We start from the raw sequence: 17,569 nt of genomic DNA on the forward strand, positions 1-17,569 counted from the left end.
GCAACATGTTTCTGTTTGTGTCCAGCAGGCGGCACTAAACGCTCCGAGCATGTGGTCCGAACATCGACTCATTCAGTCAGGATAGAGAGACGGAGTCGCTCCGTCCTCCACTGAAGGTATGTTCAGGATCGACCGCAGCTGCGAGACACTTCTGTGAGTCTCGGCCAGAGTTTGTGTACAAATATAAGTCTGGATAACTTGTGTTATAATTTTAAAATAAGGAAAAAATCATTGAAGAAGAGGAGTGACCAGCGGATGAGTTTGCAGACCCTTTGACCCTCGACCAGCGACCCTGTCCGACAGGTAAGTGAATGTGTGATGGAAAAACTGAGATGTGGCTCTTTCATGAACGTAGGGGTGAAGTTTGACTCTAAATGGGTTTACAAGAGGCAGACGAGGAGCTAAATAATACACGAGTTATGCTGTCTGAACACTTCTGTTGGTCTGCTCCTCCTGCTACTTTGTTTCTGTCAGGACTCCTTCAGGGACAATTTATTATTTTATGATCAATTGAAAAAACAAACAAAAAGGGCTTTTAATAAATGATGCCTCTTTGGTTTACCTTGAAACGGATCCACATCCTGATACCTGTGTGAAGTCCAATATTTGTTCATGCCAACACCCATTCATACAACACAATAAATACATGTTAGACAGCCATTAGCTCAATTAGATTGACCTGTTCATCTCTCCAGTGTTGTGTTACCTGCCCCGGTATTATTAACTCTCAGAATGAGTGCTATACATCTACTTGTCCCAAATGTCAATCAGGTGAAGCAGACTTAGTGGATGCCCCACCCTCACTGTGACACGCACCGCTTTCTTTGACCTGAGTGGAGTCTGTGTTATCTGATGCTACATCTGCTGTGAAAAGTCAAAGATAGCACCCTGATAGTGGTTTTGTCACAGGTCTGTATTACAGAGAACCTGGTGGGCGAAGATGTGGAGACAAAAAGAAACCTGTTTTTTGTAGGGTAAGCACATCCTTTAAGCTAACCAGGCCAGGTGTGTTTGACACATCTGGAGAAAAGCTCTGTATAGCATCTGTGTTAAAGTGCGACACTCGTCATCTGTGACCGGTTTAAAGGTGATGAGCTGGACGGAGTCTGAAAGTTTGCAGGAGGATTATTTGTTCCGTTTTAACCAGCTTCAGGCGTATGGCACAAACCTCAGTGTTGACATCTTTATTGCACACAAAGAGAAACAATTAGTTGTGTGTGCACATGCTGCATTCAGCTGCACCTCAGATGGTCATTTTTGAAGAGTTGGGAAGACGTTCTTCCGATTTTATAGAGTTTTATTTTGTGATGTGGAAACAATGTGGATGTTATATTCTATTTCTCAGGAGTTATAAATAGAAATAGCAAATAGACTGCACTTGTATAGCGCCTTCGGTCTTCAGATGTTCACCCTTTCATACACTAATCCAGTGCCATGCAAGGTTACTTATCAGGTAATCATTCACACAATCCATGGAACAATTCAGGGTTCAGTATCCTGCCCAAGGAAACTTCCGTATGTAGACTAGACTGGAGGTGTGGGGATCGAACCGCCGACCTTCTGATTGGTGGGCGACCGACTACCTCTGAGCCACAGGTGCCCATATATAGGTCACTCTCCATGGACAGCAACAAACTGTTACAACATGATACTTTATTGCAAATAAGATGTGAGGAAAAAATCTGTACGCAATAAATGAGTCAATAAAAAAAATCTTAAATAGAAAAGTAGAAAAAGAGTTTTGGTTCCAACTTGAATTAATTTATGTTTCCTGTGATAGGCCTGTTGGCTTTTGCCTTTATTTGATAGGACAGCTGAAGATAGACAGGAAATGTGGGGAGGTGAGAGTGGGGGATGACATGTACCGAATGATCGGCAGACCGGGAGTGGAGCCTGCGATCAGTGCGACGAGGACTACAGCCTCTGTACATGGGTCGCCTGCTCTACCAGCTGAGCTAAACCAGCTACACTTGTTTGATACAGTCTAAAGAAAAGAAAGTTTCATGTGGGGAGAAACTTGTCGTAAACTGTCAATCTGCAATATAAGGGATAACTGCAATTAAAGGTCACAGGTCAGGTGATTGAAGTTGCGTTAGGAACACTTGAGCTCTCCTCATGTTGACTTCATGGGAGGATCATACAACAATCAAGGGGGTTATTAATGTGTATTAATATTTGTGTCAGAGCAGGAAGAAGGATGCGGTAACAGTTCATTTAAGGTATGTAGGTAGGTTTGTATTAAAAGCTACAGCAAATGGGTGCACTTATATTTACAACTCAATGAGAGTCAGCACTTGGAAATAGTATAAAAATATCAAAATGTGTAAGACTGTGCTGGCATGGTTGTGAAGTAGAGGGCACACTCATGCACTTACTGTGGTACTGCCCACTTGTCAAACAGTTTTGGTCTGACATTCTTAAAGACCGGTCATGTTCTCTTAAAAGTGATTTCAAGCCCTGTCCAATAACTTGCATTTTAGGTGTAAGAATGGCCACTGCCCATATAAAGACTGTACAGAGTATTAAAGCATTGGCCTGTTTATCCGCTCAACGGATCATTCTAATGAACTGTATGGACTTGTTATCTATGGAACATGCTGCTCTAACCCTTAAAGACTATTACAGGTCTGATGATGCTCAAGATCTGTTACCTTTATACAACATGTCTTGATGAAGTCTGTAATAGTTCTATGTAATATTCGACTGAGAAAATAATAATTGGGAAATGTACTATATAATCTGTACTGGTTTAGGGTTTTAAACAAACGGTTGAGGACCCAGATGCAGACTGAAATAAGTATTTATTTAAACAAAAAGGCAGAAGGTGAAACAAAAGGCTTACTCATATGAGGAATCCAAGGGGGGCAGGCAAACAAAATCCACTGGCAAAAAAGGTCCAACAAAACAGGCAATAAGTAATCAAAATTAATCAGAAGGTGAAAAAATCCACACAGGGAACACTGAGACCACTGAGAATCATACGACGCATGGACATGGACAGACGACAACGAACTAGCACCGGGACAAGGGAAGACAAAGACTAAATACACTGGGGAGGTGAAACTAATCGGGCACAGGTGAGACCATCAAGGGAGCAGGTGAAAACAATAAGGGCAGGGCACATAATCCAACAGGCGGGAAAACACACAAAGGCAGGAAGTAAAACAAGACAAAACAAACATAGGGCAAGAACTACAAAATAAAACAGGAAACACTGAAAACCAAACTCAGGACTGTGACAGCAGAACTCAAGGAGATAATCTCTAGACAATGAAACACAAATGAATTACATAACTAAACAAGACAAGAACACAATATATTAAATACAAAATTAAACAATAAGAACTCATGACAGGAGGAGAAGTATAGATAACAATAATAAAACAGAATGTAGAAATACTTAAGTACAACTGCTGGCAGGTGTCAGATGAAGATAATTTGACTGTGCTTGTCAAAAACAACAACATATTGGCAACAGTTTGGGGGGCTGCACGGTTAGCGCTGTTGCCTCACAGCTAGGTTCCTAGTTCGGATCCTGGTTCGGACAAAGTGGGCCTTTCTGTGTGGAGTTTGCATGTTCTCCCCGTGCATTCGTGGGTTCCCTCCGGGTACTCTGGCTTCCTCCCACAGTCCAAAGACATGCTCGTTAGGTTCATTGCCCGTAGGTGTGAGTGTTAGCGTGGGAGGTTGTCTGTCCTGTGACTGACTGGTGATCAGCCCAGGGTTTACCCCGCCTCTTGCCCAATGACAGCTGGGATAGGCTCCAGCCCCCCCCTGCGTCCCTTAACAGGACAAGCTGTACAGAATGGATGGATGGAAAGTTTGGGATCAGCACTACAAATAAAGCTCTGTTGGTTTGAATAATGTTTGCTAGTGTAGGATGAGATTGCTATTACGGACACATCAGAAGGATGCTGCTCATAAAGAAGGTAAATATTTATCAATTGTGCAGCCGCCTCAAATTCATTCTAGTAAACCATTCATCAAATAAATGTGAAGATCCCTGTATAACTGGTGACTGAAAATCTAAGTCAATAGTGTTCCTAAAATGTGCTCTGAGAGAGAGGGTAGTGTTGGGGGTGTAAAGGCTCACACACACACACACAGAGCGGGATTGTGCAGCCGTGCCCCTCTGCTCAGCGGAGCGGCTGCATAAGGAGGTCAGTGTGTTGAATACACCTCGCCTCTTGTTCTGTCAGCACTTCTTGGGCCTGCGTGGTTTGTCTTACATCCTCTGTTTATGAGAACGACATAGACACCAAAGTTAAGACTTTATGACACGGCTCGGTGAACTTTGGTTCATTTTCGTTTTCTCCCAAGTTACCTTGCCTGATGTATAAAAAGTTTGAGTGCTGGATGTTATAGAAGAAGGAATAAACAGTGCAAGAGAAGTGCAAACTGTACGGCCGGATTCAGGTTCAGGTTAATATTGACTAAAGGTGGTAGTCATGTATGCAGTGTTGTAGTTAATGACTGTTTATTACAACAGCCCATCTGAGTCCGTTGCATGCTCCAGTTTGACCTTGTAAACCCCAGAGAAGCTCCACCTGTCCCTCCCACCACTTAAAGGGAGCTGTAAAGACATTGGTGAAGAAGTTCAGTATGCTGTACGTCTTTGATTTTGCTGCCTCCTGTGCAGAAGGATTTTTGAATGAGGTGATGAAGAACATCTGAAGTGGCAGAATTAAGATGCCTCAGTCGGGAAATGTGAGATGTGAGAGTGAAGAATGTCTGTCCTCGGGCCTTCAGGATGCTGCAGTTGAGAGACTGGTAATTATAACAGGACCATTAATGCGTGATAGGCCATGATTAACAACTCAGTAACATTAACAACATCATTAACAACAACAGTGTGCTTTGATGTTGCCGTTTTAGGGAGGATTATAAATTGTGAGTAAAATTTTATGGATAATTGCGTGAAAGGTGTCACTACTGATGTGCTTAACATCGGTTTCTACGTACCCCAAACCATATTCACACAGCAGCTATTTTTCCTGGACGTTCTGCTCAGGGCGGGAAACTTTAATGCTATAATGCATGTCTTGCTGCTGTGTTCCACTTTGTCAGGCGTATAAATGTGTGAAAAATGGGTCTCTGACAAATCATTAGCATTTCACCGCTCTATGGTTGATCAGAAACAGAAAAGACAATGGATAGTTTAAATCTAGAGGGACAAAGCATTCAAAACTTTCTAGCTTACATTATGTTAGCAAGGACGGAAACTCCTAGCTAACATTACGTAGCCTCAGGAAGTATTAGCTTTCAGCCACTTCCTAGCTAACGGTGATATAAGCTAGTTAGTGCTAACATTAGCTGCTGGCTGACAATTGCTAAGGGGTTATCTGTTTTAACTTCAAATATGGCCAGATGACCCACCAGATTTTCTCTCTCTATTATCTATGTATGTCTATGTATTTTTAGTTGCTGATCAATCAGGATGCAGAGAGATGATTAAAAAATGGTCAGGCTTTTATCGTTAATGCGGCTAATGACCTGGAACACAGCAGTGTGACAAGCTAACAGCATTTGAGCTTCCCACCCTAAGCAGCCTTATCCAGCTGTTTGTGCCTCACGGAAGTGCAACCTGCATTGGTACAACAGAAATGCACACACTGATTTAAAAATATATTTTTTTTATGAACAAAATTATATTAATATATTATATTATAGTATTTTTGTTTGTTGTTACTGTTTATTGTTCTATCAATATATTCATATATATATACTCTAGAATCTGCCCCCACACTCATTCTTTTGACTTGCCTCTCTTCAACCTTTCAGTTATCAGTTGCAAATCATAAAGTAGTATTTTATGAACTGACAAACTGACGTTCACATAAACGTTCAGGTTCACAAATGATTCACTGATTGCTTCTTTCTGAATCAGAACTTTGTCTCTGCTGGTTTAAAGACTTCTAGACAAAGTCTAGAAAAGGTGACAGCTGTGTTTAAGTTGAACTTTTACTGTAAATTACTCTTATGGCTGGTCAGATCTTTGTTGTATGTTCTTCAGGACTGCAGGCGAGTCACAGGAATGCCACTCGCTCAGTAACCTGCCTCAGGCTGGAGTTTTATGTTTAACTACCCTTTAACTACTAACCAGCATTCCTCTGAGGATTCTCTCTAACCTGAAACTCTTATTAGTTTCATGCGCCCCTGTCTCCTTTTCTTCCTGTCACTCCAGAGTGCTCCTTCGTCACCTTCAGACTCAAAGCCCTCCACGATGGTCTTGTCCTTGTTACATTCCTCCAGGCTGAAGTATGTGTCTCTGGGGGTGCTGGTGTTACAGACCACCTCGCTGGTGCTCACCATGCGCTACTCCCGCACCCTGAAGGAAGACGGCCCCCGCTACCTGGCCTCATCCGCCGTGGTGTCGGCCGAGGTGCTCAAGATCCTTGCCTGCACCCTCCTTGTCTTCATGGAGAACAGTGAGTTGAAAAGAGGAGTGGGGTCTCTCTGCAGGTGTAGACTTGGACATACAGTGTACAGGATCTTAAACAAATGACTGTCAGATCTTTGACTCTTATACCATGGGTGGTCCCTCGGTTAATTTACCCACAACACACTCCCTGTCTGTCAGATTGCAGTCTGCGGGCGATGAACCAGCTGCTCAAGGAGGAGATTGTGAACAAGCCCGTAGAGACTCTGAAGTTGGCCATTCCTTCAGGGATCTACACGCTGCAGAACAATCTGCTCTATGTTGCCTTATCCAACCTGGACGCTGCAACCTATCAGGTGACACATGAATATCCACTCTGTGTGTGTGTGTGTGTGTGTGTGTGTGTGTGTGCGTGTGCGTGTGTGTGTAATTGGACTGATTTCTGTATGTGTTAAAGGTATAGTATTTAACACTCCTGCTTTAATCTGTCTAAAAACAACTAGAATTCGGTTATAGCATAATCTCAATAAACAGATTGAATACAGAAAACAGCAAAAAAGGCTCAACCTATCTGCCATAATGCAAACCTGGAACACATCGGCTATATTCGATAAAGCCACCCCAGTGTGTGTTTTGACATGGCGTTCCGGCATTGCGGAAACAAAACGTGCGCGAGGTGTAAACAAAACAGCGCGCGCTTCACATACAGACACACAGCGCTGTTCCGCCCTGCCAGCGCTGCTTTTTACACTGATGCCATTTCGCCTCTTTTACCCCTCAGTACTACCTCCGATGCTGGCTCAGAGGCGGAACGACTTCGCCCCTCCAGTCCGCCTCCTTTACATAGAAGATGAAACGTAACAGAGGCGTAATAATCCCGCCTTTAACTGGCAGTGTAAAAAGGGGCTGTTGTCTCTCAACCTCTCTTGACTCTCAAAAAAAACAAAACACAAACCAAACAGTTAAGTCCAGTGATTAAATTAGCTGAGGTGAAACCTAGCAGAAAGCTAGCAGCACCCATCTGTCACTCAAAGGGGCCGCACTCCTAATAATACATAACTTTAAGTCTAAATGTAATTTAAACGGGTGAGTTTTCCGCTTGGTACAGACTAAAAAACAAGCATCATATTTCAGATTTTCAGAGAGGGACGTGAAAGGGACTGAGGTGAACTGTACACAAGGACCAGTGCTTTGGCTGTAGTTACCTTTTACACTGAATGATTGATGTTACTGATTTTGTCCTGTCATATTACATTAATGTCTACCTCACTTTCTCTTTTAGGTCACATACCAGCTGAAGATCCTCACCACAGCACTGTTTTCTGTCTCCATGCTGGGAAGGAGACTGGGCCTCTACCAATGGCTCTCACTGCTCTTCCTCATGGCCGGAGTCACTCTAGTGCAGGTAACAAATTAAAATACAAATGCAACACAAAGATGGGTTAATATGACTGTTTAATTATCAGGTGTATCATATATGAATTGAGTTATAGTCAAGTCCTCTGCCTGTCCCTTTGCATGTGATCGTCAGTGTTTTAACCTCCACAGTGGCCCACAGAGTCTGAAGGAGACTCTGAGCAGGTGATCCTGTCTGCAGGTTCTCAGTTTGTGGGGCTGATGGCCGTGCTGATGGCCTGTGTGTCCAGTGGCTTCGCTGGAGTTTACTTTGAGAAAATCCTTAAGGAGACAAAACAGAGTGTGTGGGTCCGAAACATACAGCTGGGTGAGTAAATAGGGCCAATACGGGGTGAGCGAATAAGAGTCAAAACTGAGTTAGACAGGTGTCAATTTTCACTACTGAAGTATACATCCACAAAAAATCATGCATGTGAGTTACAGACATTATATGGTTTAAGTTCTTCTTTCCAAGTTATGTGCAAATTGGTCAAGACTTGTAGTTTCTGAAATGTTGTGCTTACAAAACATATTTGATTGAAAATTAAAGCCAAAAAAAGACTTTTTTTTACAACTTGACAACCCAAAAGTTACTATTTGGTTATGGGATATTACTTTAATGTAAGGCGTTGTAGAGTAGGGTCGGGTCAGGTGTCATTGATAACTACTTGTAATTTGCAGCGATATATAGATTAAAAATAAATTGACTGAATTAACTTATCTATGATTTATCAAGATTAATGAAGCTCTTAGTGTCCAGTGTTAAAACATTTTACAGATAAAGTTCAATTAGTCTGAATTGGAAATCACCTCTTAGAATCTGAAAACAGGTATTTAATGTCTCCTGTGGTCTGAGAAAACGACCATGATGATGTCATCAGGGTTAGGATCCAGTGTTTGTTGAGCTGGATATATGTCAGGGACCAAAAAATCAGCACATCTTAGCATCTGTTGTTATTCACACTTGGAAGTCCCCAATTTTATGGGTATGCAATACTCATATGCTCGACTATACCTTTAAAATCTAAGTAAAATGGTAATAATTCTGTCAGTATACAATAAATGCTTATGTATACATCTGATGGATCAAACTTTAAGTTCTTACCCACTCTATATTTAAAAGGTGAAATATATTTTTCTTGCAGTTTCTTACAGGTCACGACAATCTATTGACACAGACAAAAATTAACCCACAAAACATTGTTTCATTGCCCCACCAAATGTTGAGACACTGCTACCTGATATCTAAATATCTCTCTAAAATATGTGAAGGTGTCAATGCAGAGACACTGAGATAAACTAATAAGGGATCCCTCTCCTTGTTCATGCTGTTCAGAAATTAACCACCACTACAACCAATCTATACTGTGGCGTTCCACAAGGCTCCATCTTGGGCCCCATTCTCTTTTCCATCTTCATGCTCCGATGAGGAAAAATTATCCACAAGCACATCTCCTACCAATATTATGCTGATGGCACTTTCCTCCAACTGAATGACGGCAATTCTGAAGCTTTTCTCTTGGGATCTGATTCTACCTGGCACTTATCCGCCTTGTCAACAATGACTTGGTTGTGTGAAATGGTTTACATTAACAAATTTCCTGGCAAAATCAAATTATTCATCCAGATTATATTTTCAGTGTCATTGCCTATGTTCCTGTTACCTCTCAAGCCAGATTAACAAGTTTTCTGGCCAAGAAAGGTCCGCCGTCCCCCCACAGAGAAGAAAGACAAGAAAAGACAAGTTACAAAGATGGCCCTGTTATGCTTTTTAAGGCTGATTCAAGGCTGTCATGCTAGACATATCAAGTTCGTGAAAGATAAAAGGCGGTGTGTCATTGAAACTATGCGTTCTTGTTGCGCTGAAATGTAAAGGCTTCTTATTTCTTCTGTGTAACTGGATGACGAACAATAAATAAATTCAATTTATATATCCAAATCAAAACACGTACATCAAATGACACTTTACTTTTAGTGCAGGTCTAGACTGGACTCACTCACTTGGATGAAATGGGAGCACTCAGTCAAGGTTTTAGAGATAAAGAATTGCTCACTCATCCATTACGGATTGCAAAAGAGAAAAGTTGAAGTAAGTTAATGACGATCAGGAAGAGGAACTGTTGAAATTGTCAGTTAAAACCATAACTCACAATGTCTTGTAAGAAATTACACATATGATATGGTTAGGCGGGAATCTGAATGTGTTCTAAAAAAAAAAACAAGTTACACAAGAACAAAAGCTTTCTCTCCCTCTGGCTGCACACTTTCTAAGATGACTGGTCATTTGGACCTTCTGTTTTAATTGTTTACAGCATCCTCCCATTCATTCTGAAAGGGAACTGTGATGAGAACCAGGGGGCAAAACAACAACCGTTTGCTAATTAGCATTCTCCCTCAGTAATGAAAGGCCTGTCTGAATGAGGTTGTCTTTTTTATGACCTGCAGAGCAGAGGTCAGGAGGTTAAAGGTTACAGATCGACTCTCCTCTTTCCTCCTGTTCTTCCCCTGAAACCTCACAATTCTACAAACTTTATTCCTACACACATTCACAAACAATGCAATCAAAGTGTGATTGACGTGTACATTACCACTGTCTGTGGATTTTGCATGATGTGTTTGTGAGCTTGTGTGTAAAGATGTAGTGTGGATAAGTGACAGCTGCTGGTGGAGAGAGGAGGAGCTAAAGGAGGGTCCGTTGGTGTGGGAATGGGCGGCACAAATTTTACAACTTTCTCTCCTTTGTGTGTGTGTGTGTCTTGTACCAAAGTTTAGACGCTGCTGAATTGTGTGTAAAGTAGCTTTAGCCATAGCCTCAGTTACAGTGACCTCTAGTGGCAGTACAGTACAGTTAAACTCCTTGGTCGGACAGTTCAGTCCTTCTGTCATTGAAATCAGTTAAAAAAAAACACTATACTTAATTGTGTTTGATCAACACAAGCCTCACCTCTTGTTTTATCCTTGTGTCCTCCAGGTTTGTTCAGCTTTCTGTTTGGCTTCGTAGGAATGATACTGTATGACGGCCAAAGGGTGCGGCAGTCGGGGGTTTTTCAAGGCTACAACACCATCACCTGCACAGTTGTTTTCTTACAGGTTTGATAATTGTGATGCTCTTCTTTCTAACTTCAGGTTTATCTTAATTTTTTCCCTTTGTCTGAATGCAGTGTGCTTCTTAAACACATCACTTTCTGTCTTCAGGCTGTGGGCGGGCTGGTTGTAGCAGTGGTCATTAAGTATGCAGACAACATACTCAAAGGATTTGCTGCCTCACTGTCCATCATCGTGTCTGCACTCATTTCATATTTCCTTTTAGAGGACTTTAACCCAACTAGGTAAACACACACAGCATTATGAACACTCAGCACACACAATTGTAACAATCCTCTGACTTTTCCTCTAGTAACATTATTGGGTCAAAGTTTATTTGTGACAAAATACAGCAAGTCTAATGAGGTTCCCATCAGACTCAGCTGTACTTTGTGCCAATATAAGCGGGCTATGTTAAACTAACATGGTAAACATTATCCCCTGCTTAACATAATAGAAGTTTTCAATAAAGTTATTGTCACTGAAAGCAGTTTAGTTTGTTGAAGTAAGCAGTCAAAGCAAAACTGTGTCAAAGCACAGCCTCACATAGTAGCTAGCATGACTAAAGGCTCTCAGATTTTAGTGCTAATTGATGTTAAACATGGTATACATTATACCTGTTAACCATAGTATAATTTACAATATAGGTGTTGTTATTGAGAGCAACTTAGCGTGTTGACGTCAGCAATTAGCTCAAGGCACAACTTACAGCCTCAGAAAGTAGCTAGCATGGCTGCAGACTCTCTGTGTTTAGTGCTAATGAGCAAATGTTAGCAGGCAGCATTGTCATTGTGAGCAATTTAGCATTCTGATGTTAGCAATTAGCTTAAAGCAGCAATGTTTTGAATTACAGCCTCAAAGAGTCGCTAGCATCTGCTACACTTGTTGAAAGACATACGCTAAGACCACATTTGGTGTCTATTGAATTATCTTTTTACTTATTTTTTTTATTTTCTCTCCTCTCCTCTTTCCTTCAGAGTATTTTTCCTCGGGGCAGTGCTGGTCATTTCTGCCACATTTCTTTACGGCTATGAGCACAGACCTGCCAGTAGCAGCACCATCAAAGTGTAAACAGAGGCCTCTGTGACCTCTGCTACCTGACTGAATTGATGACGGACATTCAAGAAAACAAGACTCTATGAACTGTTACAGTGTGTTTGGTTTTTAGAAATTCATCATGCAGGAAAAGTTACTGCCATCAACTACAGCTGGAGACAGCTGAGACTGAACGTGCCCCATCACTTCTCTGGAAAATGCTGCGTCGCACTAAAGATGGAGGTCAATACTGTAGAAAACTTTTGCTTTTAAGATGTGTTTTTAACAGGTTTTTCTTACAGTGTACTAACAATGAAGAGGTATTAAATGAAGCTACCTTACCATGTAACCAGACATTGTTGCAGTAAAATTAACCTACTTTATGAATGAACTATCCCATCAAAACTAGAGCCTGACTGATATACAGAGCTACAGTATATAGTAGAGCTTTTCCAACTCTATATCTTACGATACTCTCAGTACTCTGCATCACATGTTTTCTGTGTAGTTTTGTACTTTTGCATAGTGCATGGTATTGGTATCAGTATCGGCCTCAAAACGCTCATATCGGTCAGGCTCTGATGCAAACACACTAAAGGTTCATTGAGATCCTGATAAAAGTATTTCCTCAATATTTTAAAATCTGTATGTTATGCTGCAGTATTTCAAACATGTATTTATGTATAATGGGAAATGGGTACAGGGGTGTTTTTACAAAACAAAAAGGGTATTTATAGTGCTGGGAGTGCCTGCTTTAGAGAGAGGGAAAATCCTTTACAGAGCTTCCATCTAGTGGTGGAACGAGGAGCAAGCTTGCTGCAGAGAGGAGGGGTTACCTCTGTTCAAAGATGCTGAATATCCTTTTTTTTATGAGATGAGGTAAGATAGGATGTGACTGCTTTGACCTTGCTGCTCACAGTCTTTATATGAAAAGTGCTCATTGTACTGTTATTTAAATGAAAAAAGAAGGTTTTTATGTAAGAACAAATGAATAAATTATGGCATCTTTTATGCTCAGCTCTGCCTTGATCTTTTTTCTTACTTCAAAGTGAAATGAGCGGGTAAACTGGAGCTGTGAGTGTGTATGTGTGCACACTCTCACACACACACTGATGCATACACACAGAGCTCGGCACACTGAATGTTTTGAACTCTTTTTTTTCTGTTCCAGTTGCAGTAAAACCAAACCAGTCTCTATAGCAACAGATGGCTGAATGAGCTGCTGTGCCGCGACAACTGTAGACACACTGAATTGATATAACCTATTTTAACCTCTTCGAGTGTTTCTACATGGTAGAAACTGACATTTTATTCAACAGTGTCCCTGACAAATAACCAGAGTTGAGGCCTATTTTGACAGTTTCTCTCCCTCTTTTTTTTTCTTTACACAGCAACATAAAATCTGTGCATACTTGTGGATTTAAAAGCTCGTGAGTATTTGGATAACGATATGTGTTTGATGAGGTGGACAGACAGGGAAGAAACAAGCGGGCAGATGGGAAGGTGAGGCGTGAACCTGGAGAGAGGCACAGATGGAGGATGAGTCATGTGACTCGAGCGTGGAGTGGCAGGCAGGGACTTGGACCGAGCCACTGGACAGACCACAGGCGTGACACAGGAAGGCCTTCATGCGTTCAGAAACCTAATGCAAAATAACACACAGTCAAGATGTGACGTGAAACTGCGACATGATCTGGAACAATCAGTTAAAAACGGCACTAATTTGATTGAAAATGCAGTCTGCCTTAATTCCAAAGCAAGGAAACTATTAAGAGTACAGTTAGATTCCCTGATTGTATATAGATTTATGTAACGTAGTGAAACATGGCCTGATTACTGCCGCATCAGATCGACCTTAGGCCTGAGTACAATTCGGCCCCATTCCAGGAATGATCAATCGTCTGCTATCGCCCTCTTGTTTTAAATCTGTTGTATGGCTCTATTCCAAGTCATTTACAGCGCACTTATTTAGAGCAAAGCTGACATTATTTATTCACTGTTGTAACACGTCCAGCTCATCTCTCTGATAGTTTCTCACCCGTCTGAATACATATCAGCTCCACTACGGAGGAAAGTGAGTTGAAATATGTTGGTGCATAAATTCTGTGTGTTATCAAAAACTCCAGAGAAAACCACGGCAACGTTTGTTTTTCTGTTTCCAGACTTTTATGCAAGGTGGGTGCTCTTAATACAATCTGATCGATGCATGAGTTCATCTTAAACTAAAAAGATTCATATAATACTTTGTCTCTTTTAAATGTTCTGAATACATCCTTTAATAATTACTGAGTGTGCTGAGGAAGGCCTTTGTTGGCACTGACGAGGTTTAACCAGCCTGCAGGTTCCTTTTTTTGGCTGATTCTTCAATCAAAATGTCTTCAGGTATCAAGTTATACAAAACAAATGCTATTCTGAAACTTCTCAAGGACAGTTTCTTGTGTGTGTCTCTCACTCGCTCATGCAATAAGATCTACATAAAGATGCAGGATGCAGTTCTCGTTGGGGTTGAATACCTCTGCGGTACTTCTAAAAAATAGCGTTCCTTCTTCGCGAAAAAGCAGGCAGAACTCTTTAAAGTTGGTCGGGGGCCAAACCAGCCTTGATGCAACCGGGGCCCTGACACCATATTGTGTCAGATCCAAGATGTAATATCCACTCCGGCTTGTTATAATGGTTCTCTTAAATCTTCCAGGATTAATGAGCCACTGGCATCTCCAGCTCAGGGACACCATCAGTTCTCTCTTCTCTGATCGGCCTCCTGGCTTCATCACCTTCATGACCCCCTTTTTCTGCAAGAGGACACGATTATACTTTAGTTTGTGTGACCATTTCACCCTCTTATTTTGGCGGTATGACCACGAGCGGCGCCCCTCTCCTCGGCCTCCACATTAGCACTTGGGCGTCGTTGGCGTTGGGCCTCCCCAGCGCGTTGGGAGGGATGGGCTCCTGGTAGTTGAGGATGTGCGGCTGCTCCTGGTAGGGACGACCCACCAACGAGGCCCGAGAGCCCAGAGGCATGTCAGGGTCCACGGCGATGTCCACCCGCATCCGCCACCGCACCGTCTGCAGCACGATGCGCTCCTGCAGGAGATGATGAGTTAGAGTGCACAATAATGTATACATGTGTATGCATGGCGCAGGGTATTTTAAGTGCATGAAGAGTGTTTTTGTCAGTGCTAAGGTTGATGACGCATTGTGTCCTCTGCAGCTGATAGATGTGCTGCTAATGTGCATCCTAATAAATGGTGTATAATTTGGGCTTTTTAAAATATTATTCCATTTTTTCTGACACAGAAAGAAGTTTATAAACTGAATTTCCTCCTTTGCTCATAGATTATAAACAAAAACTAAAGAAAACATCTTATTATACTTCTTATTTATATAGCACCAAATCACAACAACAGTGACACATAGAGCAGGTCTACACTCATATTACTTACAAAGACCCAAGATTGAACAACCAATGAACAAGTACAGCTGTGAGGTAAACTTTCGTTTAACAGGCAGAAACTTTGAGGAGAACCAGACTCACTGCTTAACAGACATCTGCTGCGACTGGCTGGGCTGAGAAAGCAGGACAGAGTGCTAACAGTGTTCAATAAATGAATGCTGAAAGAATTCTGAGGCTCATTTTGAGCTAGATTGACTCCTGATGGGCCTTTGTGGGGGGCTCTCTCCAGCAGAAAGCAATGATGATGTACTTTGTAACTTTACACCAGAAAGGAAAAGAGCGGGGGGAGATGATTACATCACAGTCAGTCTGTGAGTGTAACGCAAGAGCTGTCTCTAAAGATGTACAGCCAGCATTGGAACTGGGCAAACACAGAACAAATAACACTGTCTTTTCAGACTATTATTTAATAAGATATGAGTTTGAGTGTAGGCCCTCTCTCTCTGTATCCCTCACCTTGGTGACGGAGTTCATGGCCACCAGCCAGGTGATAAAGCTCTGGTCCCTCGTGATGTGGGTCAGCATGGGCGTGTTGCTGTTGCTGATGGGCACTGCCCAGGTCACGCTGGGGTAGAAGTTGTCGTTCATGCTGACCGTTAGACGGGAAGGTTTAGATGTGGGCCCGGTCAGGGTGACTGTCTCTGTTGTGTTGCCGTACCAGGGGTAGCTGACGCCATCTGAGTCGCTGATGGCCTTGACCCGGCCCTCTCGCAGCTCTGGTAGCTCCCAGCTGGACCTGCGGACAGAGGACAGAGGAGGACAGAGGAGGACAGAGAAGGACAGAGTCAGAGGGGGAGAGGATGGTTTTTGAGCAGTGGCAGGTGCAGGGTTTGTGGTCTAGAAGTTTGAGATTGTGTAAGAGAAGTGTGCACAATCTTTTGCTTATCAATGATCCAAAAGCTTAAAGCTTTGAAACACTTACATGCCAATATCTCCATATGTGTTGTAGAACTCCATCTGGGTGCAGGCCTGGATCCAGCCCACCACCCAGGTCTCGTTTCGGGGCACTGGTGGCATCACAACACCCGCTGAGGCCCTGAAGTAAGGCGTCTTGTAACGCAGCACAATCGGTGAGTTCTCCTCGATGATGGTGGGACACTGGTCAATAGAGGCCGACACCTCATACACCACAATGTTCTCCCGTCTGATGCGGGGCTTGCATGCGATGCTCTGAATACAGCCCATAGTGCAGGCGACAAGCAAAATGAGCAAAACCAGAGAAGAAGGGAGCAAATGATTCCTGGCCAGTATGCACATCAGTCCCCTCCTGATTCCACCCTTGCCTGAAGAGCAGATCTAATCTTTTAATTGTACATCATCACTGATTGGTTGGGAAGGAAAACAGGAGAGAAAAAAAGATGGGGAGTGTCACAGTCACCATAGATGAAACGTAAAAACACCCAGCAGCATATTTTCAGGATGATATGGAGGTGAGAGCGAGAGAGTGGGGCCTGGGGGGGAAGTATCACAGATCTCCGCAGCCTCCTCCCCCCGGTCTGCCTGCTGACTGCCGCACTGCCCTTGGCGCTCGTCCCCAGAAACTGCAATCCGGCCTCCCCTGGGCTGCTGCTGCTGCTCCTCCGCCGTGCGTCCGGAGGATCCTCTGCTCCTCGTCGAGTCCACACGTCCGGCTGCACGTCGGTGCCCCTTGATCCTGCTGCTCTGCGCCCGGCTCTGCGCTGTCATGTCAAGCAGCGACAGGGCAGCCAGGTGCGTCAGAGGAGGGGGGCTGGATGCCTTTTGTTTGCTTGGCTCTCCCTGTATTAGCCCTACATTCGCGCGGCGCCCTCAAAAGACAAAATCGGGCTCTTCATCACCTTGACCTACATGAAAAGAAGCTTCATCAAATGAGCGACACCGTGTCTTAAATGGGCCGGAAAACAGGGCTGTAGCGGGCTATTTTAATGTTTTCCTCGCAGTGTGCTTCCATTCTTGGGGATGCATGAATGGTGCATCATGAATGGAGGCAGCGAGGCAGCATAAACGTGCAGAAAACAGTGACTATACCCAGCCGCGCGAGCGTCTCTCGGTTCTCGTCCTTATGTGTCCATGCGCCGGTGAGCATCGCGGACCGGAGAGCATCCTTTCCCAGCCGCGGGTTCGCTTCGTTCGGTTTGGAGGTGCTGATGCTGGAGAGGCAGGGGAGGGGCGTCACCCGACCTCTGCATTGAAAAAAATAACAAGTGCAACAGGGCGTGGCTACACGGCTGCGTCACTTCTACGTG

At 43.1% G+C, this 17,569-nt stretch overlaps 2 protein-coding genes across 2 annotated transcripts; one reads left to right on the plus strand and one right to left on the minus strand.

The window, feature by feature from the left end:
• Nucleotides 1-4,689: 4,689 nt before the first annotated feature.
• On the plus strand, nucleotides 4,690-12,111 carry slc35a3b (solute carrier family 35 member A3b). The gene is made up of 8 exons (XM_069684184.1): nucleotides 4,690-4,770; nucleotides 6,185-6,428; nucleotides 6,581-6,735; nucleotides 7,662-7,784; nucleotides 7,928-8,102; nucleotides 10,746-10,864; nucleotides 10,970-11,103; nucleotides 11,836-12,111. The coding sequence occupies exons 1-8, from the start codon at nucleotides 4,690-4,692 to the stop codon at nucleotides 11,927-11,929; spliced, it is 1,125 nt and encodes a 374-aa protein (XP_069540285.1). The 3' UTR covers nucleotides 11,930-12,111.
• A 1,953-nt stretch (nucleotides 12,112-14,064) lies between these two features.
• On the minus strand, nucleotides 14,065-17,489 carry fam78ba (family with sequence similarity 78 member Ba). The gene is made up of 3 exons (XM_069684967.1): nucleotides 16,267-17,489; nucleotides 15,801-16,080; nucleotides 14,065-14,974 (listed from the first exon to the last, which is right to left on the minus strand). The coding sequence occupies exons 1-3, from the start codon at nucleotides 16,599-16,601 to the stop codon at nucleotides 14,732-14,734; spliced, it is 858 nt and encodes a 285-aa protein (XP_069541068.1). The 5' UTR covers nucleotides 16,602-17,489; the 3' UTR covers nucleotides 14,065-14,731.
• Between the last annotated feature and the right edge of the window lie 80 nt (nucleotides 17,490-17,569).

Source organism: Semicossyphus pulcher, unplaced genomic scaffold (assembly GCF_022749685.1).
Source record: "Semicossyphus pulcher isolate SPU_LCO1_2020_fin unplaced genomic scaffold, fSemPul1.0.p SCAF_7, whole genome shotgun sequence".
In the NCBI taxonomy this organism is placed as follows: Eukaryota; Metazoa; Chordata; class Actinopteri; order Labriformes; family Labridae; genus Semicossyphus; species Semicossyphus pulcher.

What these genes read in the sequence shown, in the direction of transcription:
- slc35a3b (XM_069684184.1), top strand. Translation starts at nt 4,690, where the DNA reads ATGCCTCAGTCGGGAAATGTGAGATGTGAGAGTGAAGAATGTCTGTCC. An exon ending in CCTTGTCTTCATGGAGAACA is followed by an intron (nt 6,429 to 6,580) that starts GTGAGTTGAAAA and finishes CCTGTCTGTCAG; the next exon opens with ATTGCAGTCTGCGGGCGATG. An exon ending in GAGGACTTTAACCCAACTAG is followed by an intron (nt 11,104 to 11,835) that starts GTAAACACACAC and finishes TCTTTCCTTCAG; the next exon opens with AGTATTTTTCCTCGGGGCAG.
- fam78ba (XM_069684967.1), bottom strand. Translation starts at nt 16,601, where the DNA reads ATGTGCATACTGGCCAGGAATCATTTGCTCCCTTCTTCTCTGGTTTTG. An exon ending in ACATATGGAGATATTGGCAT is followed by an intron (nt 16,081 to 16,266) that starts GTAAGTGTTTCA and finishes CTCTGTCCGCAG; the next exon opens with GTCCAGCTGGGAGCTACCAG. An exon ending in CCATGAACTCCGTCACCAAG is followed by an intron (nt 14,975 to 15,800) that starts GTGAGGGATACA and finishes CATCTCCTGCAG; the next exon opens with GAGCGCATCGTGCTGCAGAC.